This window comes from Misgurnus anguillicaudatus, chromosome 9, assembly GCF_027580225.2.
Source record: "Misgurnus anguillicaudatus chromosome 9, ASM2758022v2, whole genome shotgun sequence".
NCBI lineage: Eukaryota > Metazoa > Chordata > Actinopteri > Cypriniformes > Cobitidae > Misgurnus > Misgurnus anguillicaudatus.
The window spans coordinates 25,871,106-25,895,786 of record NC_073345.2 but is presented as its reverse complement, the minus strand read 5'-3'; the positions used below and the strand labels follow the sequence as shown (position 1 = coordinate 25,895,786).

The window sequence follows — 24,681 nt, the reverse complement described above, 5'->3', positions numbered from 1 at the left end:
TGACACAGGGAGAGCAGGACATGTAATGCAACACAAACTGAACGACAGATGAGAAAATGTCAGATGTCAGACTTATCCGTGTATATATACATATATATTTTGTTTTAATCCCCATAAAATTGTAAAATATCGTACCTACTATATCCTTTATAGAATCAGCTATGTCTGGCTCTCTCCCAAGGTTTTTTCCCCCTCCTAGGACTTTTCCCACAGGGTTTTTCTCCTAGGGTTTTTTTAAACCCTGAGGAGTGTCTGACATTAGCTTAACTTAGCACCCTCTTACATATGTTACATTATTACTACGCAAGTACGGTTAATCTTAACCGCTTTATTCTGCTGCTTATGTCTTATGATTTTTCTTTTTTTTAGTTTCTGAATTTATTAATGTAAAGCTGCTTTGAAACAATTAAACAATGGTAAAAATGCTATATAAATAAAATTTAATTCAGTTGAAGTACTATGGAAGTCAATACAGTAAGAGACCCCTGCATTACAGCATTTATTACTGACGGAAGTTCGGGTGCATCTGAGTACCAAAACACGCTTGTAGCCAATCAGCTGTAAGGGGCATGTCTACTAACTGACATCGTTACCTAGGTTGAGTATGTGTGGGCCGGTCTATCAAAAGAAGGTCCCGATTCTATTGGGGTAGGGGCGTGTTTGTTTAGGTGATTTCAAATGTCAACATCGGCTTTCAGATCATGCACTCTTATCTTTAAAATTCATACCATTATCGGATTTATACTGTATCGACTGTAGTATATCGGCAATTATCGGGAAAGTTTTGACCATACCATCCAGCCCTACCATGTGTGGGTTGCTACCTGAGGCATTTGTGTTAAACATATTTGCCACCTGGGATAGGTCTCATTACAGTGTGGTAACCATGTGCCTAACCCTGCATCCAGATTGCTTTAGATTTCATCTAGATAGGATACAGGGACAGAATAAGTCAGAACCCTGCAAGGCATTAGCCTAAGGGAAATGAGCTGCTCTAGATGCCAAGCCATCAGACTTTGATCCTTCACTAAAACAGCATCTGAGGCACCTTAAATGCCTATTTGGCTATCCATCTAAAGGTTCAATCCAGGAATTCTCTAGTGTGTTTTAGAATGAGTGCACATGAAGAGATCAGATTTTCGTCCTATTGTTTTCCCTCTCCAATAAAAACATTGAGATACAAAAGTTACTACTACTGCAACTCCCAAACTTTAAACCAGGTGTCTACTTAATTCTGACATTTCCTGTTGTATTCTGTATCATTACTTCTGAGCAATGTCAGAGGTGGTCGCCTAAAAAGCATTAAAGTTATGGCTTTCATACAGTATCTAAACCATACCAGCAGAAAACAGGTGCATAGTTCTCATCATCAGTTCCAGATGTGCCAAATCTATTCTCATTCACTCCACAGAGCCCATTCCTGAAATAATCTCCTTGTCCCAAATCTGCGCCCTCAAGATGCTTCGCAATAGACTTGAGGTCATAACATTTCACGACGACAATAGAAAGTAGGACATGGAATGAAGTACTACATAGGCCCACCCAGCACCAGACCATTTACGATATCAGGCTGTACGGTTTTATCTCTTTGTTAGCTCTAAGGAAATTCACATAGGAGCCCATTTCATCTGACAAGCACAATTAATGGGATTTTTCCGCCGCAAATCAATCCACAGTACATTATTCCAGAGAGACAGGTCTATCTCAGCCAAAGAGAAATGCTATTGATTATATGTTTACCAGTTCTTTTCGGTACGCCCACTTTTAGTGCACTGCGCTCTTTTACTTATCCCGTTTTTATTTTGATTAGTCTCCTCAAGGCCTGTGTCAGCTCATGACCATTTCCTTTCGGATGTCAATCGTTGGCTCATGCAACCCATGCTGAAGTCTTTCTGGGTGATTAGAAGTGAGAGCCAGTGAGTGAGCACATTAGTCAAACTGACATAATGGATGATGGACAGATTCATGACAGCAGAGGAAACCGGCTCTATTTGGCGGTGGCACGGACATGTCACTCTGGACCTGTGTGTGCTAATGTGTGGTATGTACTATAATGAGCATGGCACTAGTGAGGGAGTCAGGCAAAATGAGAAATGCTGGAAAGATTGTTTGAGGGAAAAGAAGCCCATCCGCTGCCCCATGCATCTGTTGATGGGTCCAGCTGGTGCTCTTGTTACAGACATTACAGCAGTCTGGCTCCCAGGATTTCAAGGCACAAAGCAACATGTGATGCATTATAATGCCAGCATATAAAGCAAACTCCTTTGTATAGAACATCAACTCCTACTTAGGGAAATGACAACTTGCATTCATGCATTTATATTCACACATTTAGTAGATGCTTTGAAACAAAGCATATGCATTCAATGTCCTTTTGATCTATTTATGCGTTGCCAGGGAATCAAATACATGACCTTCGTGTTGCTGGTGCCTTAACAGGTGAACTACAAGAACATTTACATTGTACGTACATCTACAAGGTATTCATTATATCAGTAAGGGGATTGAAGCCATGAACATTTGCACTGCTAAAACAATGCTGCTCAAACTAATTGATGTGCAGAAACATGCTATGCAAAATAACAGGAATCTAACTGAATAAATGTGATGCCTGCTGTAGATGGGTCATTCTACAAAAAAAGTGGAAATGCTTGTCCCTTGCTTTTGCAGACCCCTTAATCATTTAATTTGACCCCAAAATCCCATAATGATATATATTTAATAAATATAGACTGTCCCTAAAATGATGAGAGAGTTTATTTATTTCATTTTCTTTTTTTTTTTTTACTTTTTTTTAAATGTCTGGTCCTGAAAATTGCCCTGTCCCTTTGATCATACATAGAAGTTGAAGTGTGTACGTATTATTTAAAACCATGTTTTTTGTAAAACAAATCAAGTTTACGTTTACCTTTAACCCTGTATGAAATTACTACAACACTGAAATGGTAAAAATACACTATTAATATGAATAATATCAAATAAATATTTGTACCCCAAATTTATGTCATTGGTGTTACCCTACCCAAAGCACTTTTATTTTGAGACAATGCATCAGCTCTTTGAAGTTTTTTATGGGTCAAGAGGTCAGTGAAAGAAGTGCAGTGGAGGAAGGCAAAAGGTTTGTGAGATGTCTTACCTTATTTGTCTAAAATATCATGATATATCTAAGAATTCTGAGATAAGATTTTTTGGATGTCATTAGTGTTACTCGTTTTTATAGCTGGGAGTGTCAAGATCTTTACATAAAAATACATTATACTAAATATGTATGTGATTGTTACATCTCTGATAAAATGGCACATGGTTAAGGGCAGCCATTTTGTTAAAATATTAGTTTTTTCTGTAAATTGTCATTGATGTTACCATCATTGGTGTAACTGTCATTAGTGTTACTTCTCTAATGAGTACTTCCTAAGCACTATTCCTTTAACTGACCAACATAAAAGCATAAAAACAAAAAGAAATGGAAATTTTTATGAAATTATCATATTCATTATCTATTATTATATTCTAATTTTGTCATTGGTTTTACATTGTGTCATTGGTGTTACATTGTGTCATTGGTGTTAAACCAAGTTTTGGTGTTATAATTGTATTTTCTTGTACTTTCTAGTAATATTTTGTTGTTGATATGGGATGTAAAACATTGTTGATATTTCAGTCTTTGCATCAAAGCCTTTTTGGTTGAATATTTTTGTTTTTGTTGGTTTTAAAGAAAAAAGTAAAACTGAGAATCAAACAATTTAATACAATGCTGGGTAAAAATGAAGAATTTAATTAAACAAATATTAATAATCAATGATTTTTCTTGCTGTTATCATTCCTCTACTCAACCTTTAACTAAATACACAAGCTGTAATTAGAAAAAATATTTAGTATCAACATTAATGTTGTTTAAATCACAGGTAACACCAATGACAAATAAATGACTCATGGATTCTTTATTAAAATGTATTAAAAAGTAAAAAATTGATTAAGCTCCCCGTTTTGCGGATTCATAGATTTGACAAGTTAATGCTATTATAAAAGTTTTGGGTATGTTGAAAGAAGTTCATTTAAGCAAATTTCCATCACCCGAATTCCACCTTTTCTGTAGAATGACCCACATGCTTTGCTTACATTGTATTACTCCTACAAGGTAAATTATGGAAGGAGGGACCCAGGTGCTTCATGGTTTGGGGAAAAAGATTTACAGGTTCACAGCCACTACTGCCCTGACTCGGCCCATTCTGCAACAGCCTTACTGTAAACCCTATCAGCATGCCACACACCCATCTGCTCCATCACGTTCCTCTTACTTAACACCTGTCCACCCCAGCATAATGATACCTCGCCTTCTGTCTCATCATCCATGGCTTTTAGTTCCCTAAAAGCATCATCTGTGTCAGGTGTTTTTGTGTGCCAACAGCCCACAGAGCCAAGTCTATCCCCACAGAGGTGGACACGTCTCCCCGAGCCTTTATTCAGACATGAGTGGTCTGGGGCGTTAAGCTAATAACAGTGGAGTGCTCTGGTTGTGATTTTGTCATGTGGTCACAGCAAGAAAAGGTGGGGCGAGTGCCAGGACACTACTCTGTGGGAGATGTAATGTGAAAGAAGTGTCTGCCTGTAAGTGCGGTGTTATTATCAGCTGCTGTCACTGAAAGCTGTAACCCGTCAGGGTAGCACAGCGGAGATCCTTTTCTGGATGTCTTGGCCACGTTTACCAATCAGAGGTTTGATAACATGGAGTGTCACACACATCAACTATCAATTATAGTGTAGGCCAACTGCTCAGTGGCATCGGATTGGATTTGTGAGGGTCATTACAGAAGGCGGGCCTTGCGGAGACCTTACACGTCCAAACAAATATTTATTGGAAGCGTGCGTGGCTTTCAAATGTGAATAATTTAATGAGGGAAAATCTGACTAGAAGAGATCGATGTTCATAGTTAGTATCGAATTGCTCCCAGAAAGTTATTGGGTATAAACATATAAAGAAAATTGATTACAAAAATCAATTTATTTAAAGAAACAAGTAGGCTACATACAATACAAACGAATCACTCAACAAGAGAGACCTTAAGTAAACTGAAAAGGCGTGCATGTTCTGCTGATGCACATCCAAGCGGGATAATCTGAAACTCAGAACAGAAGCGCCATGCACAATTAAACTGAAGGACACGTGCCCTTTGAGATTTTTGAGCCAAACACAATAAAACACAATATGAAACACAGTCCATAGCAGAAATCACCCATTCACGTCTAAGTGTGGTCAGTGCTATCAAGTCACACAGCATATGCAATGCATTATAGTACAAAAATCAATTCATCCTTCCTTATGCCTTTCCAAACTCACTTAACATTTTCCACACAAGTTGTTAAAAATTGTCAACAATTTAAAACTACCAACTTGTTATAAAGTGATATGTTCTTTGATCATGCTTGTCTGGTGTGCATGTGGCGTAATTTAAAAATAAATTAATAAACAAATAAATAACATGAACGTATTCAACAAAAAGTAAGTTAAACCGGAGTTAACCACTTTTTTATACAAACATGCCACAGTTTTAATGCAACAGCCCAAAAGCTCTCCCGTAAAGACAGATGTGCAGCCATACAGTACAGTACAGTACAGTACATTAAGCGTGCGTGAAATTATAAGTGAAGTGATCATGGATAATATGCGACCGCGCACATGAAAGTGGGCTTATGACGGAAAGGCTTAGAGTTGAGCTTAATCATGACTACAGACAGACATAAAAATAAATGCCTTATGTCAACGACCGTGCATCTGTGCGCAGATCTCCAAAGTTTAACATACCCACATTCTCCTGTTCCTATTGCGCAAGTGAAAAATACAAAATACGTTATGCAGAAATACAACCCACGCGTCTGGAAAATAACCAGTCGTGATGAGGAATACTGTGGGTGCTGCACGATGAATACGACGTTAGTGTAAAATCGGGGTAATAAAAAATAACCCACACAAGCGCGCGTCTCTATAATTAAAGACTCGCTCGCGCTTCTGCTGACAAAACTGTCGCGGCGGCAAAGTTGACTCTGTGAAGACATACATGAAGTAAATCCAGTGCGTGAGTGGATTTGAAAGTGTGACTACATTTTAGATTTCACAAACGTGTCTAATACGTGTAATTATCCATCGCCACGGGCCACAGGTTTTCTTTCAATGCCTTTTTATCATTGCCGCTTCAACGATCATTATTAGTAGAAAGACAGGCTTGAATGAGCACCTACCACCCCCATATCCATCTGCTCGGTTGATATAGACGGGGCCGCCCGAGTTTGGGATAGAAACCAAAGAATCGGCAGAAATATCATCTCTGGGTAAATAATCCAAACGCTCCGGGAGGATTTCCACTTTCGGAAACTGAGAGACTTCATTTCACCGGCACCGGTGTTCACACAACGATATTTCTTTCCGCCGCATCCACCGAATAAATCACCCAAATCCAGGGCATTAAACGTTAACGGTCCACGAAAAAGAGTCCAAGTTAAACTACCTCACTGTGGTGCGCAAGCACGTGAAACACATATCACGTAGAAAACAAACGATGACAGTTAATCTCCTCCTCAGCTCAGTCATACATGTCTTCAGTCAAAATGCCACGAGCTATGGTCTTCACGAGCTGTCCGAATCATGAGTCGTATATTCACTTCCAAAGACCCAAAGTCAAATGTTGCTGAGCAGGGAACGAGTCCTTAGTGAGACTGGAGCAGCTCTTGTCAGAGGAGAAGTGCCGTAGCGCGCTTCCCGCCGAACACAGCGGACTGATGTGCGGTAAGCGCGTGCAGAACTTGTATAGTTCTCTGATGGGAGGGGGGTCACCACCGCTGACTGCTGTATGACGAACCCTTTGTGTTTCTCCGCCTATAAAACATCAAAATTAAAAGTCCACGTTTGAAAGTTATACATGTTATGTAAACTAAGTATTATCGTGATTTAATAGAGGCTTTGTTCTGAGATTTTAATCAAGGTCACTAAAAAAACCCAAAGGAAAAATGTATTGCTCAGGAGATTTGACGGGAGATCTAAGTTGTGTTTAATGTAGCCTATCAAATTAGATGTTTTTCCTAAAAATGCTTAGGAGAAATAAAACAAATGAGATAATTGTTAAAGGTGCCAGGCATTGATATAGTTTGTTAAATTGTTCTCTGATAGAATATATCTTTACTTAACAAAAATGATCCAGAAAGTGTTTACATGTCCATTTAAAACCAGCATTTCTCTCTATAATGAAAAGGGCTGTTATATCTGTATTTGGAAGAGTCATGAATATTAATGTTGAGCTCTGCTCTGATTGGCTGTTTCACAGCACGACTCATGTCAGTCAATAGCTGGTAGCTCCCAAAGCAAATGTTTGAGCCTGTATCAGAAGATACAAATTTTGAGGAATAAACAATTGTCTGGAGATTGGAAATGGACGTTTTTTTCATTCTACGGCACCTTTAAAACATATTAAGCGCATGAAGCTATGAATTTAATGATGATTATAGGTAAAATATTTTAGATTTGGGAAAATTGTTTGAGATCTTAATGAAATCGTCAATAACATTGATTTCATTGCAGACTGTGGCAAATCTGAGCATTGCTGAAACCTCTTTAGAAACTCTGGAGATACTTTTAATTTCTGTTTTTTCTCATGCAGGAGAAATATCTCAGATGCAAGACATTTAATAAAAACCTTTTAATTTTCTCCCCATTCGTCTCATTGATGGAGAAATATGAGACATTAAAGCGATCTAATGAGATGCTTGTATATTTCTTTTGGGATTTTCGTGCATACAGTACAAACAATACAAGCAGATCCTTGGTACTACTCAGTAACACCGATTATTATAGAATAGCACAAAACTGTCCTTTAAATTATGACTTTTTATTCTTATTCAGCTAAAAATAGTTTTTCCTTCCATAAATCTAAAAATATTCATGCATTTAAAAAGTGCACAAACACTTCTACAAATTGAAGTACAAAGGGTCACAGTGATGCGGTTTTTGGTTGCCTTAAGAACCATTGAGTCAAAGGTTCTTAAAAGAACCATTTCTTTCTTACATTTTTATAAAGAACCCTTTTCCACTACATAGAGTCTTTTACAAAACAGAAAGGTTCTTCTTTGGATGATAAAGGTTCTTTATGGAACCATATAGCCAATGATTCTTGTATGGTGGTGTGTATCACATTTATTTTTAAAAACGTTGGGGAGTTGACAGTAAAGCATGGATCATGTGGGACGGTACACTTGACAGACCATCAGAGAACATTTTTCACTTAATCACCAGCCTACACATAGAGTTATAGTCTTAGACTTAATGCACATTTCAAGGGACACAACCCTGAAATGTAATGCAAAGACATATGAAATACTAGGCATTGGCCTCAGGGAATGAAGGACGGGAGTGGTGGAGCATATCTGTTGACTGAAAAACCGTATGTAATGGACACTGGGGTGTGGTAGCGTGATGCATAAAAGCAGGGGTGGCTTAAATGTGGGAAAAAAGATTAATGGAGATTGTAGGGGAAAATGAGAGAGAGAGACGAACAGGCTTGACTGAGGACTATACCGGATGGCAGCCTCTCCCCAGCGTGTCAATAATCAAACGCAAGCTCGATCTGGGCCGAAACATCTGTCAAGAAAATCCAGCAACATCAGTGTGATTACCAAGCGTCCAAATTCGAAAAACGATATCCTTTTACGGAAACATAAAGTTAACGTACTGAAAAGAACCAGCATTGCTGAGCCTATGCGTTGGGAAAGTTAACATAGTCTACTTAATTCGGTTAACATCAGATTTAATAAAATGTCTTAAGTACTCATTACATAGATGTGTCTTGCAAAGACAGTAACAGCATTGCCCGTATCTGTTTTTACACAATTAAATGCAAACTATGAGAAAATTACATTTTGCTATTCACTGAGCATTGTGTGAGTGAAGGAGTTAGATCTATTAAAACTCTTAAGAGCCCTTTGGAGTCATGACAGAGAAAGTTAATGTGAATGCGGATGTACATGCTGAGAGTTTGGATTACATTAATTGTTGGTTATTCAGCTTGTATTGAATATTAAACAATTTTGATTTCGTAAGAAGCTAAAATTATGCAGCTATCCTGATTAAACCTGTAAACCCTCAATTAAAGAATTCATCAGTAAGTCGACTTGTATCCATTTAGCAGCGCATGAATACATTTTACCACCTTAGCCTTTAAAGAGCAGCAAGATCAGATTGTACTGTACACATTCAGAGGAGCGTACTGACAGCTTATTAAACTTACATAGAGTGTAATTTTGCTAGAAGCAAACTCCTTTCACTGCAAAGACTGCTGCGCATCTAAAATACAGAGCAGTTTTATTTATTCACCCTCACTACAAATGAATTTCAAAAGGCATCGCTGAGAGCACAACACCATTTTAAAAGCATAATCACCACAATTGCATTAATCTACGGATTTGCAAGTGTAACATCTATCGCACAACTTAAATACTCTATAATTGTTTTAGACTTTGTAAAGAGTAAAAGGCTAACAAATAATTACTCGTTTTACAGCATTTTGATATTTCTGATTGACAAAACTGGATGTTTGTGCAAAGCTGGACCTTGTGGTGGATGAATGTCACAGCCAGATAAACTGTTGTTTCATTCCAAATGGCATTTGTCCTTGGTAATAGTTAAACCAAAATGTAAACAATAGCTTTGATTAGAAAAACACACATTGTTGCTACACGGCTAAATATTTGTAAAAAAAAAATTCTAAGCAAGTAAGATATAGGCTAGTATCACGTAGCCAGACCTTTTAATGAGGGTCTAGGAACCATGGTGGAAGCTTTGAATGGCCAACCAATAGGCCATATGACTGAAATGTAAAGTACACAATCCCGTTTCGCTTTATGCCGCATCATTTAAATTAGGGGCATGGAAATGTCTCTGCAATAACAGCCCGGTGTGCAAGCGGTAAACCATTCATTCGCTAACGTCTTTATACTGTATAGTCGTGTGACGAAATTTTTTATTAATTTGTTCGTGTCCATGGCAAGAAATTCCGGTTTTTTTCGTGCCTTGAGCGCAAATGTCTTTGTCGTGTCACAAATATCTATAAATAGTTTTTCGTGCCCTTTGAACGACTTTTTTTGTGTCATTTTATGTATTGTTTTCTCTTTTATTTCTTCCATTTTTAAATCATTGCCACTTGAGGTTAGAGTTGGGGTTTGGGTTAGGATGTCTAAAAATGTAACGGAAAATGATTCTAAGCCCAGAATCAATGAGAAAACTACGGAGCCCCTAAGGGGACATGGAGCAAAAATTAAATAAAGTTTAGTTTCATGTGCGCATGACAAAAAAACGGACATGAAGGTTTCGCGTGAGCACATGAAAGTTTTACGTGAGCACATGAAATTAAACTTTAGATTTTTTTACTCTAATGTCACCTTAGGGGCTCGGTAGTACACAATACATTAAATGAAATGAAAAAGTAAGTGAAACTATCGTGTGCGCATGTGAAACTATCGAGTTTAGTTTTGCGTGCACACATGAAACTATCGCGTGCACACGTGAAACTATCGCGTGCTCACGTGAAACTATTGCGTGCTCACGTGAAACTATCGCGTGCGCACAAGAAACTTTTGCTTGTGCACGCGAAAGTTTCACGTGGGCATGCAAAACTAAACTTTAAAAAAAATTCTGCACATGAAGGTTTCGAGTGAGCACATGAAAGTTTTACGTGAGCACATGAAATTAAACTTTAGATTTTTTTTACTCCAATGTCACCTAAGTGGCTTGGTAGTACACAATACATTAAATGAAACGAAAAAGAAAGTCGTGCAAGGGACACAAAATCTATTTATGGAAATTCGGGTGACACAACAAAGACATTTGTGCTGAAGACAAGAAAAAAAGCTGAATTTCATGCCATGGACACAAATAAATTAATCACATTTTTCGTGACTGTAATACGACTTTCCGTGAGATCAGTCAACCATAATGGCAAACACGTTAAAATATCTCTTTTAGATTCCACTAATTGGTTCACACTAAACTCTGAAACCCTGAAATATTGTCACCGATGTAAACATGACAGCTTTCTTGAAAGCTATTTTGAGTGGGAAAACAGTGCAGCAGACTAAAAGTGTTTTATTGTGAACAAAGATATTAGATCTCTGGGCTTAAAATGCATAGTCACAGACCTTGCTGAAACTCTATTGAAAGTCTCTTAATGTTACGCACTGCTGGAGTTTGATTTGGTCGAGTATAAAGGAGATAAAGAAAGAGCACCATGTTCAGTGTTGTCTGCATGATACAGTAGGACAAAAGATGTCGCTGATAAAAACTGAAGCATTCACACTGAACAGTTGCACATGAATGCTGAAACTTAAAGAAAATCACAAGAGAAATTCAGAACAGCAGGAGTGGATTCTTATGTTATAGACCAGGCAGCTAATCCTCTGTCCCACTAAGCAACCATATTCATTTAAATCTAAATGCTGACATATATCCGTCAGATATCCGTCCTATGCTGATATACATCTACTTTAATATAAACTTCAAATTGTGACTTTACTTAAATACAGCGTCGTGCACAGATATAAACAAATATTGTCAAAAAGCCCAGGAAGATTTTCTCAATATGTGTGTGAAATTTTTAATGCAGAGTGTTTTATCCTAAAGCAAAGAATGTCAAATCCTCAGCTCCAGTAAAGGCCTAATGGGCATTCCCATTGGACAGGTTAAGATTACAGTTTTAAAAACATAAACAAACAGACAGAAATGTCATCTGGGCATTAATTAATCTTTTCCTGTGGCTGAATGTGTGCAGAGATTTCGAGATTTAAGCACTGGAGCAAACAGCTCAAGGACAAAAGCGTTTTTAAAAACTAAATCGAAACGCTTGCCTACAAAAGTAAAAAATAACTGCAATGAAACTCAGAAGGTTAAAGGAGTACTTACTGATCAATAATGGTGCCTATTCCAATGTCAACAAATGAGAAGACTACAACATAGTAATTTATAAGATACCATCACACATCTAAAGGAAATGGCTTATAATTATATTACAGGGAAGCACTTTATAATGTGCCTCACAAAAGAGAGCAACTAGAAAAGTGATTTCAAAGGTGTTTAAAGTTCAAAAGTGCTCTCCGGAGAAATGTACTACTTCAAACTTTAGCTACAGTAGACCTTATCTGCAAGCCATCTCAACAAACAGTTTTTCTATTACACACAGACTTGTGAACAGCACAGATGGTTACTTTAATAGACTTTACTACTACCCAGAAATAGCAAATCTGAAGTCAACTTGAAATTTTAAATCACTCTTTTCTTTGTAATCAAAACAACAATTTGCTCTGCATTATTTGTTCGGCTGATGTCACAAATGTCTCATCTCCAACAAAACAGTCAAAGGTTCTAGATTAACCATTTATTTAATACTTTTTTAATGTAAAACACCTTTTTTAGTGTAGTCATGATAGATGAAATAAAAACCTGCCCTACATTTTTTGTTTTATCTAATGTTACAATACGTAAATTTAATATGGTGTGAATGCCGTTTCCTTTAATAAATCAATTGGAAGTACTATAATAGGCCTATAAATTAATAAATGTTTTCTACTTTTGCAAATGTGCAACTAGAATACATTTTTTGAGACTAAAACTTCTGTGCTTTATTTTTAGTTACATTGTTTGACCTGACCTTTGTCCCTGACTTTTATTCAGGGGAGCATCTCCAGCTCCATTCACATTTTGTCCTGCGCCGTCTAAAAAAAATCCCCTTATCTCGAAACCCCTGCTCTCGTCCTTTGACTTGATTTTTCGGACTCACCACCCTGCAGTTTTAAAGAAAGTATTGTTATCAACCTGTCAAAGCCTTTTTCAGTTTAGTGACTGATGGGAGAAAAAAATGACAACAGACATGCCATTTACCTGCAAGAATAATCAGAATGCCTCCTAAAATTCAAGCCAGCCAAGTACATTTTAAATGCAACCCACACCCCCCAAAATCAAATTTTTATCCTAAAAATAAAGTTTACAATTACAAATGTTATTGAAAGTGACTTACAAATGAGAAGAACAATAGAAGCAATCAAATATACAAATGGAGTCATAGTATTTAAAAAAAAAGTATAAAGATATATATTAATTTAATATTAATATACATTTATATAATAATAATACATATTTTTATAAATATTTGAATAAATATATACACTTTATACACAGTATATGAATAGAATAGAATATAACAGAATACAATACAATACAATACAATACAATACAATACAATACAATAGTCCTGTAATTGCTAGTGGGTCAACTGTTGACAAAATAGAGAGCAATTCCATGCAGATGTCAATCTTAGCATGAAAAAAGTTTTCACCAATTATTTTTAACCATACTGATCTCAGATTTGGTTGCCTAAATACCCATGCAAGGTCTCTATTTAAGGTTTTTAAACCTTTTTAATATGTTGTGTTTCATAACTGTCAGAGAAGTGGCACATCATAACAGTTTTTCCCCAAAAATGCACACATGAAAATTAAAATAAATATATTGTATTATATGTAATATATGTCTTTTAAATGTAAGCCCTTCTGGTTTAAAGAATTCATACTGTTGTCTTCCAAAAACTGAACACATGTATATTTCCCTCATCTAAAACAGAAAACTCATGCACATACTGAAATTTTACTGATGTCTTGACTTTATCATTAGAGGTTTGTGAAAACAAACATATGGTTCAATATATTGGTAATAAAATCATTCTCTGATAAATTATATTTAAACTTTTGACTGAAAATGGCACATTCATAACGAAGGAATTGCTCAAGATTTTGTAGCTAACATTTTTGTCAATAATGCAGAAACTACACGCCTCATTTTAATTTCATGCTGTGGACAATTTACTTTAAATTTGAAATGTATATGATGTTTTCCATTGTGTGTAACATGAAGTGCTCTTATCAAAACATTGAAAATGCATGCCGATCACTATCAAGGTTAGTTTCAATTTGGTTTATTAAAAGAAATATATTAGCTCGGGATTTAAACCTGTGTCCTTAATAAATACATGTTTTACTATTACTACATCATTTTCTTACACTTAAAAATGACGACATCAAATAGACAAAAGTTATTTTCAGTTCTTTTTGGAAATGTATTATCTTTATAACTACCACTGCCTATAAAATTGGTGCTGACTTGTCTGAGCTTGTAAAGAGATCCCCCAAGAACACTGCAGCCTGGTTGTAGCAATGTGATCATGTTCTGGTGTTAAATCAGAAATGTAAGTCAAACTCAACAGATTCGAGAAAAGTCTTTGGATGCCCAGGTAAAAAAGTAGTATACTTTAGTGTATTAAAAATATGATTGAAGTACATATAAAACAAGTATGCTTCTACTTGTTGTGCTTTATTTAAAGAGTATTTAATATGTACTTTTTTAAACTATACTTTTAGTGTATGCACAAAACGTACTTAAACACAACTATAATTTGTGCTGCAATGCCTTTTTAAGTGTACTTCCATTAGAATAGTGATACAATGCAATTGTACTGTAAGGGTGCTTAATTGCTCATGAATCCTGATTTTCAGTAGTGTATTTTAGTGCACTTGAAGTTTAAAAAAAGTTGTTTCATTTTAGTATACTATTTACACTTGAAGTTGAATCAAATAGATGTTAAGTTGAAGTTAATACATTGAATACACTTAACTATACTTGGATTTGACAAAAATAGTACAACATGTAGAAAATATACACCTTTTTAAAGTATATTTTTAATAGATTATTTTCTATCTTGGTGTCAACTTTACTATTTCACTAATAACAAAAACATCCTTGTCTTAACCTTATCTTTATGCTGCTTTTAAACACACTGGTGCCTGTAATATCTGTCTACAGTAAATCACAATCTTTAAACTGAATAACAAGTGAGGACAAAAGATGTATACACAAAAACCAACACAGACCGTACATCAGCATCTGCCGCATCACAGTCATTTTGGACGCGACGCTTTTAACCATAATTGCAGTCATTTACGAGACCTTTCAAGGTTCCTCCTTTATGATGAGATTGTGTATTTCAATCAAAGAAAGAAAATTTAATTGGTGGAGGACGTCAGACAGAAGCAGATTCGATCAGATAAGTCTACATGACTCTGGCATTGCGGTAACAGGGAGGGGGAGTTTGTTAAAATGTTACCCTGATTTATGTTCGCTGGTTAGACCTCTTCCATTCCCCTTCCATGTCAACCTTTCACTCGCCAAAAGGCATAGCATCTAATATATTAAATTGTTCAAAGCAGAAATATAACTAGCAGGTGGGTGCTATAGTGCTAGCCAGGCCAGTAAAGCCATTGTTGTCAGTAGGGTCAGTAGAAGCCTTGTGAATTGATATTTAACTTATCAGAGTAAGGGCAGATAAATGACTTGAAGTCATTATGTACCTACCCATATGACTTTTCTCTGTGGAGCATAAAAGGAGATTTAAAGGAAGTTAGGGTGAGTAAATTGTGACAGACTGTTTTCATTTTGGAGTGAACTAACCCATTAACTTTTCTCCAGGGGCACAGTAAAATAGTAAGCTTTCTGAAGAAAGTTGTTCATGCATTGTGTCTTTGTTCTTTAGATCTGTACTGGATAGCTCAATTTGAGTACACATAACAGGACAAATGGGGTCAAACATATTTTTAATTGCAAGTGTTGTTTTTAACCCTGTTTATGTCATGTTTAAATCAACATTAGGACTACACTGATACCCAGGTCCTTTCCAGCCACATGAGATTTTCTTTCAACCCAGATGAATAAATGGAAAATAAGCTTCCTCTTTTCCTTATAAAAACTGAAAAGGGAAGAATGGGAATCCTTAAATTTTTCCTGCATACTGCACTTTTTTTAAGCACACAATAATTATCTAATATTTGTTTAAAAATCTTGTTTATAACAGCATTTAATTAACTAATCTTTCCACAGTATAAAACATCCACATGTAACCGCTCCGGCCCCAGTCCGGCATGGGAGTTGGGCACACTAGCAAGGATGATAAGGGCCACGGCCATCTTGAGATCCGGGATTAAGTTTTACCCCACAGCTTTCACACACTAGCTGCCCTCTGTTACACTTTCGAGGGCGCTCGATGCGAAGTTCGTCACAACATGTATGTAACCTGTCATGTGTGGTTCCTTTTTTCAAAATATGTGTTCTGCGCATCGAGTGAACCTGTGTGCATGATGTGTCTTTTCAAAATAAGTGCATGCTGCAGATGCATCTAAAGGGTTATGATAAAAGAGACGCTCGCATTTGCCAGATACTCGCATAATCTCATGAATAATCAGAGTTTACTGTTAAGGGAGTGTCTTGCGTATATTTTATGAACATGAGCATCTCTTTTATCATAACCGGTTTTGACACGTGTGCAGCAGGCACTTATTTTGACAAAACATGTGATGCATATGGTTTACATGATGCAACAAAAACATATTTTGAACACGCAAGCAACACACCGAACACTTATATTGGACCTTATTTTATACCTCGGGTGAGCAGTCACGAGCCGCCACTGCATAAACCTCAATACCATCCGGGTCACGGCACCACTTTAATACATTAAAAATAAAAACACAAAAATTTATTACCTGAAACAAGCATTGCACTGATTGGGTGAAAGTATTAAACTAAAGCTAATTGCTTGAAAGATTAATTCCATCAACTAAATAAAGCGGTTACTAATTGCGCTGTTGATTAATAATTTACTTAACCACTTTAAACCGCAGGCACGTTGTTGCATTGTTAACATTAAGCTTGATGAATGAATAAGCAATGTGCCGTGACCGCAGATTTCAATCCACTTACGTTTCAGGGTAACTCGGGGCTACAATGAATCTATACACCTTCAAATTATTTTAAGAAAGGTTCAATTTTGGCTGAATTTGATTGCATTTGATATTTTCTGACCTGTGGTGCATGACATGCTCACTAACTCTCTGCACCTTATCGTCAGAAGAAACCAAACAACTGCTTTTCGGAATAAATTACAGGGCGACCCCGGAGGCAGTCTTGCATACTGAAATCCGAAAGCTGCTGTAATTTGAGATTGAAGAAACGCAGAGTGCTTTTAGATATATGTGGCCAATACCTGTAAATATTTAAATGTAGATATATGCAGAAGCACTTGTCTTACCAATCCGTATACAAATCAAGTCTACTGTAATATCTTTCTTCGACATCTGCGACATCCATGTGTCTGCATGAGGTGTAATCTTATTGCCTTTTATTATTCTCGTATAGGATAAGCAAAAAACTAAGTCTGCGCACAGGCTTTGTTCAGACTTTATGTGAATTTTTATATGCATTCGCTGTGTGGGCTCAATGCTGCTTTGCCTCTGCAGCAAGATGCTTGTCATATAACAAACAGACTTGCCACAGGGGATGTAAGAAACCAATTCATCCCGGGAATTAATAGCAAAATCCACCCATCTGCCACCCTACATCGCCAGTCTCCTGAAACATGTCTGCCGCCAACGGCTGCATCATTACCAGACCTCATCAGCCTTTAAGTAAGACATAAATACTTGATCAAGATAAATCTACATTCAAACGGCACGCAAATACAATGTACACAGATATAAGAAGCTTCTTCATTGAGTTTACCAGTAAAAATTACGGCTTACAGCATAAAGACATATGGATTTGAACAGCATTATACATTTACATTTATGCATCTGGCAGATGCTTTTATCCAAAGTGACTTACAGTGCATATACATTTGATCACTTTATGTGTTCCTTGGGAATACAAATCCATGACCTTTGGACTGCTAATGTAATACTCTACCAATTAAGCTTAAAAAAATATCATTATCATTATTAGTCAAATCAATACTATGGGACAAAATAGATTTACCTTAAGAACCAATATTTTAAACAATTAATAGGTCTGTTTCGAAGATATCTTTCGAAATCTTTAGCCTTTGGGTGCTCAGCTGGTTAAAATGAAGCCATAGTGCACACAGCAATAAATAACACAAATGAATAACACCAATTAATGTAACCCAAGTGCTTTAAGAATATGCAGGGTTAAAAGCATTTTAGCAGCTCTGCTAATTACCTCAATATAGCTTTGTTAGTGACAGTAATAAGACCAAGGTGAATAAAAACAGAGAGAAAGCAACCGGTGAGGTGGAGATGGGTAAGGTGCCTAATTATATTGGTTTTGGCACAGGCACGATGCAGGAGGAGGATGGGCTCTACTAATTCAACCATTTGTACATTCTGCCTCCTCTTACCTATTACATTTCTTTTGTATGCCAGTCTGCTCTTTAAAATAAAATAACAAGAGCCTTGTCACTTGATTACGTATAACTCCATTCCCACTCAGACGTGAAAGTGGCAGGACAGTTGGCGCTGTGCCGGTGTCTTATTCTGTGCCATTCCAGTCTGGAGTTCGTCCCGCTCTGCCGACCAAAGCACCTGGGACCTCTTTGTGAACACACCCCTCCGTGGGCTTTTTCCTCTGGCTTTTGTGCTTATGTTTAAGTACAGCTGGCTGCAGTGTACCGGAGGAGACACAATTATTTTCAATGATGAACTGGCGACTGGAGCTGTAGTTTTAGATCTCTGCCACATACCGGCCGTGTAATTAAAACTTAGCGTAGGGTGGCTTTAATTAGTTGGACGCTAAGCGGTCGATGTTATTAAGAAAAGAGAGGATGAATAGTGAAGCAAGACCAGCATTATCTATTTGTGTCAAAGGTCTATGCTTCTTTTGAACATTTTTGTGAATTTGAAGACCACAGAGAGTTCTCATGAAACAGATACTGTAATTACAAGAAACCCCACGAGTATCAATTTAAAAACCTTAAATATTACAGGGCAAACTACCTGCTGTACTGTACCTATAAATCTACCCTTCCGGGGAAAATGTTATTGCATGGATATTGCTACCATTATCTTTTATGTAAGTGTCAATGCTGTTTCAGATGTTTCTCCATCTTGAGTATGGTATAGAGATATATAATTCTTGTGAATGGAACATCCCTAATATTTTTTTAGATAAATATTGAAATCTCTTATTTGATGTTTTTTCTGCAGACTTTGGTGTCTGAGCAAATTTAAGCACAATGGAGATTTAGAGGAGACCCAGGAGATGTTTAAAAGTACAAAATTTGGTAGACTTAAAGCAAAAGTCTTGACATGCTATCCATTTAATCTCATTACGGTCTATACTGTCAAAAAAAAGCCAAAATTGGCCAAAAACTACACATTTGCATCTATAGAGTTCTTATTAGTACCATAAAGGTACATCTTGGTACAAAATGTATACATATCTGTACCTAAATGGTACATATTAGGAGCTTTTTAAAGGATACTGCCCTAGTGACAGCTTGGGACCGTTTTTTGACAATTTCCTTAGGAGAAACAGCTGATAAAATGTAAAAAAACATTGTTAATTAATTTAATTTAATTTAAAGGCGGGGTGCACAATTTTTAAGAAACGCTTTGAAAAGAGCATCAGGCCGAGTACCAAAACACACTTGTAGCCAATCAGCAGTAAGGGGCGTGCCTACTTACCGACATCGTTGCCTGGGTTGCGTATGTGTGGGGCAGGTCTATCAAAAGGCCCAGATTCTATTGGGGTAGGGGCGTGTTTGTTAAGGTGATTTCAAATGTCAACATTGGCTTTCAGAGGTCGTGCACCCCGCCATTAAATTTTAAACTCTTTTCAAGTCTAAACTCTCTGGATTGTTTTCCTTGTTGGTCTAAACCATAGATCATTTTGCAAGATGTAAACAACACTGGTCCAGAAGCACTTCCTGTTTCAGTTTTTTAACACTACCAAAACATTGTGATAAAATACAACCAACAGAACATTATAGAACTAAATTAAAAATGTAAACAAACATCTTTAAAGGGGACATTTCACAAGGACATTTTTTGTCAAATACATCTTTGGTGTCCCCAGAGTGCGTTTGTGAAGTTTAGCTCAAAGTACCATATAGATAATTTATTATAGCATGTTAAAATTGCCACTTTGTAGGTGTGAGGAAAAATTTGCAATTTTTGGGAGTTGATTTCCGCACTAAATGGCAGTGCCATAGTTGGATGTGAAGATTAAGAGGTGGTATTATCCCCTTCTGACATCACAAGGTGAGCCAAATCTCCTCATGCTTGCAGAGAATGGTTATCCTAAACTAAGTTACTGGGTTGATCTTTTACACATTTTCTAGGTTGATAGAAGCTCTGGGGACCCAATTAGGGGCGGTTAACATATCGGGTCTTTTATGTGCGCAAGTTGGTTATTTCAAAAGTAGGCGTGCAAGTATGCGCTCGTTTTTTTCCAGGCGCATCCGCATCGAGTTAAAAACATTTCAACTTTTCACAATGCCGCACTGCAGGTCATGTGAAATGTGAACCGCCCCATATAGCACTTAAACATGGAAAAAATCTGATTTTCATGATTTAGTCTCTTTAAGATATGTGAAATAAAGAAAACAGTTACAAACTGAAACAGGTTTCTGGACCAGTGTTGTTAACATCTTTGCAAAATGGTCTATAAAACAGACTTTAGCCACAAAAATTTCCTGAGGACCCAAGAGTTTCCAATCAAGGTCTGGAAATGTGAGAGTCAGTGAAGCAGCAACATCACAATTTATTGTGTCAGACACCAAAACTAGCATAAATCAAGTGATTTTTAGTCCAGACTACATATGAGGCACTAATAAGAGAAATTCTCCTGTAGAGAGAAGTTTTGCAATTTTCAGCCTTTGAAGACATTGTACAGTACCATGGTATGATCAAAGCCCCCAGTCACAGAGTTCAAATTTCATGGTTTTCTTTAATAGAAAGTCTCCTTTTGCAGTTCAGCTGCACAATTATCAGAAGAGAGAGAGAGAGAGAGAGAGAGAGAGAGAGAGAGAGAGAGAGAGAGAGAGAGAGAGAGAGAGAGAGAGAGAGACTCATTACAAATGCAGAGTTCTGGCTTGTGTAATGGGGTGAAATTTGTCTGCTTGAGTTGTGGGTCACTCGGCTGGGCTTGAAATCGTCTGTTTATCACAACATGTCATTTTTTTTGCTAAGGTTCCATATTAATTCTGAGCATGTACAAACAAACAGAGGCCACTAGTGTCATTTTAGGCTTAACTCTGAGACTGAATATACAAATGTGTCCTCAATGCGTCTGAAGAATTGCTCTGAAATAATTACAACAATATGGAAAGAATGGTTATCCTAACCCACTAAATATGTGCCTTAAACCTTAGCATGTAACTTGTGCCGTGTACACGCTTAAAAAAAGGTTCTAAGTTTCGAACGAACATTTCTTTCTTATCTTTTAATGGTCTAAATAATTATTTTTTACGACAAAGTGCCTTATTTGCACTAGAACGGTTCAGTGGATGTTAAAGGTTCTTTATGGAACCATACAGTAAATTTTTGGAACCCTTATTTTTAAGGGTGTGTTCATATCATGTCATATTTGGGCGATTAAAACAAACGCAATGCGATTGCTGAGTTAGTAAGATTCATTTGAGTAAATGTGAATGCTGCCACCTAAACTTTGGTGCCCCCTAAACAAGCGGACCGAGACCCAGTGGCGGCCGGTGACTACTTTTTTCGAGGGCGCTCGATGTGAAGTTCGTCACAACATGTACGTAGCCCATCATGTGTGTGGTTCGTATTTTTTAAATATGTGTTCTGCGCATCGAGTGACCCTACAGTATGTGCATCACATGTCTTGTCAAAATAGGTGCCTGCTGCAGATGCATCTAAAGGGTTTATGATAAAAGAGACGCTCGCGTTTGTCAGATACTCGCATAATCTCATGCGTAATCAGAGTTTACTGTTAAGGGAGTGCCTTGTGTGTATTTTGTGAACGTGAGCGTCTCTTTTATCGTAATTGGTTTTGACGTGTGTGCAGCAGGCACTTATTTTGACAAAACACGTAATGCACATGGTTCACATGACGCAAAAAACACATATTGAATTTGCGCCCCTCGGATGAGCAGTCATGAGCCACCGCTGCCAAAACCACTGAAAAGGTGGATCTTTGTCTGCTTCCAAACAAAATGTGCGATTCGACTGATATGTGAATGCACTGTAGCAGCGGCAGCGCAACACACAGATATCACAAGACACGCCTCTGATAATCACGCGTTTTACAGCGGGATGAGCGGTGTATGCAAAAACAAAATGAGGAGAGGGCAAACATGGAAAGGTAAAGAGCCTCATTAACATTTGGTCCATCAAGACTTTTTTTTCGAGGAGGCACAAATGCAAAACCTCGTCAAAACATCATCATGTCTGTGGATCGTCATGTTAAAATATGTGCACCGTGCATCATGTCTAAATACGTGCCTGTTACAGATGCTTCGTAAGGGACATGAGTGTCTCTTTTATCACGAACCCTTTCGTCACGTATACAGCAAGCACATATTTTGACATGACACACGATGCACATTCCCATGACACACCGAACGCATATTTGGATATGACGAGCCACACACGACACCCCAAATATATGAAGAGTTTGGTTCCAAAACGCAATAAACGCCATTTTTGAAAAAAAATGAGTTACTGCCAAAATCAGCATTATATCAGGTCAGTAGTTAAAAGTAAATTCTTAATTTTACGCAAAATCCAATATCCGCCGTGTTATTCTGTCATCTTTTCTCCCTTTTTTCCCAAAATGCGATAAACGCCACTCCCCCTTTTTTACAGAACGCAATAAATCCCACAGCGCACCATTCCCGCAATGTAAACAAACATGGCGGCGCGCTGAGTACACGGAGTCCTAGTTTTCCTCATCTACTTTGTACTTTGTGATCAACAAACAAAACAAAATAATACTTTAATTGCATTGATAAACCTGTGATGGTTTTCTGTGATGGGAAAGAAACGTAAGCCATCAACATCTAATAATTTCCCTGAAAGGCACTCGGGAGACGGGTGCTTGTTCTCCCGACAGCATCAAGCTTCTCATGCTAACACATTGACCCCAGAGGATCTTATTAAAAACTTTCCATAATTTTACTCAAAGTCAACGAAAATCGAGCAGGACCAAAAACATTTTACAGCTGATCGCTGTGAAAGACGTTAAGCGAAGACGTCAAGTAACCGCAATGACAGGGTTCTTAATATGACAAAGTAAGTGTTTTGATTAATAACATTAATGTTTATATTTTTAATTAGTGTGTACAACTAGTCAACTAAATGAATATAACATGGCAAAGATGAATGCACATTTATATAGGCTATTGATTCAATAGATTTATAGCATTTTGAATAAAAACTTGTCATGGATTTATTGCATTTTGTGGAAAAAATTATCCGTTTTTATAATAAATCTTTGAAAATCAACTTATGGATTTGAATTTTTTATGTTTTTATAACCTAAAGATGCTGTGTGAAAGTTTGTAACAGAAAATAGTTGTTTTCATCTTGTCACTTTCTTGGTATAGAAAACACGTTTTTACCAAAATTGGTCAAAATGGATTTATTGCGTTTTGGAACCAAACTCTTCATATATTTTTGGCCGTCAGTGGTGAAATGTGGTTAAATATCTTCATGAGATGAAATCCACATGAAATACAAGTATGAATACACCATAAAAGGTTATGCTACAGCCCTGAATGATGCCTTATTTGTCTCTTTTTGAGGAGAGGTGTGCTATTACTAACTGAGCATGTTTATTTTCACCTGGTAGATGATTACTGGGACAAATAAATGCCACAGGCTTGCATTAAAAAAGTGACCCAGATATCAAAAACTTGAGTGACCTCTTTTCATCTGAGCCAGTAGTCTACACCATTAAAACACTGAAGAACCCCACAGAAACAATAAATCAATCCACTAAAAACCTAAGAACACCTTAGCAACACAACACCCTGGCAACCACAGAACGGTTTGCATGGGCAAACAACACTTACATCTTCCCTAAAAAAATTCAAGTGTAGTTTCTTTTAACAATTATAGTGTAAAAAACATTGCTTTGTCCAAAAAAACTGCTTTCCCCCCCCTGAAAGGGCGCCGCAATCGTGTGTTTCTTAAAAGCAATTAAGGAAAAAATTTGAAGCCATGATATTTGAAGTTTACGGAAATGCTTGTTTCAGTATATGCAGCAACTTAAATGTCAAAAAGTAATCCAATAGGTGGCTGAAAGACAGATTTTAAACCCTTTCACCTTATTAGAGAGTGCCTCCAAGGAACGTGAGCATTATTTAGATATCACAAACACTGCGCATGATACGTCCCCATGCACCATGGCATTATCAGACATCAAAGGACCAAACTGAAATTTCAATCTGTGTAACCGTGTATGATTAAAGCAAGAAATGAAAGCAAATCTTGGGGGCGCCACTCACAAGAAATGACATCGTGTGAAGAATGTCATTTTTAAACATGTGTAAACATATTTCTATGTAAAACACGCACGTACGCAACTTAAGCACGCACACACACGCTTATATATGCAGGTGCTGTTCATATAATTAGAATATCATCAAAAAGTTGATTTATTTCACTAATTCCATTCACAAAGTGAAACTTGTATATTATATTCATTCATTACACACAGACTGATATATTTCAAATGTTTATTTCTTTAAATTTTGATGAAAGGAAAATCCCAAATTCAGTATCTTAGAAAATTAGAATATTGTGAAAAGGTTCAATATTGAAGACACACTCTAATCAGCTAATTAA

At 37.0% G+C, this 24,681-nt stretch overlaps 1 protein-coding gene across 1 annotated transcript in view; it reads right to left on the bottom strand.

Moving 5' to 3' along the window:
- mmp17a (matrix metallopeptidase 17a) overlaps positions 1–6,841 on the bottom strand; it is a 103,774-nt gene extending 96,933 nt beyond the window's left edge. The window contains exon 1 of the mRNA XM_055180625.2: positions 6,238–6,841. Coding sequence (XP_055036600.2) covers positions 6,238–6,384 — 147 coding nt within the window. The 5' untranslated portion in view covers positions 6,385–6,841. The remainder of the gene's footprint in view (positions 1–6,237) is intronic.
- Positions 6,842–24,681: the final 17,840 nt, after the last annotated feature.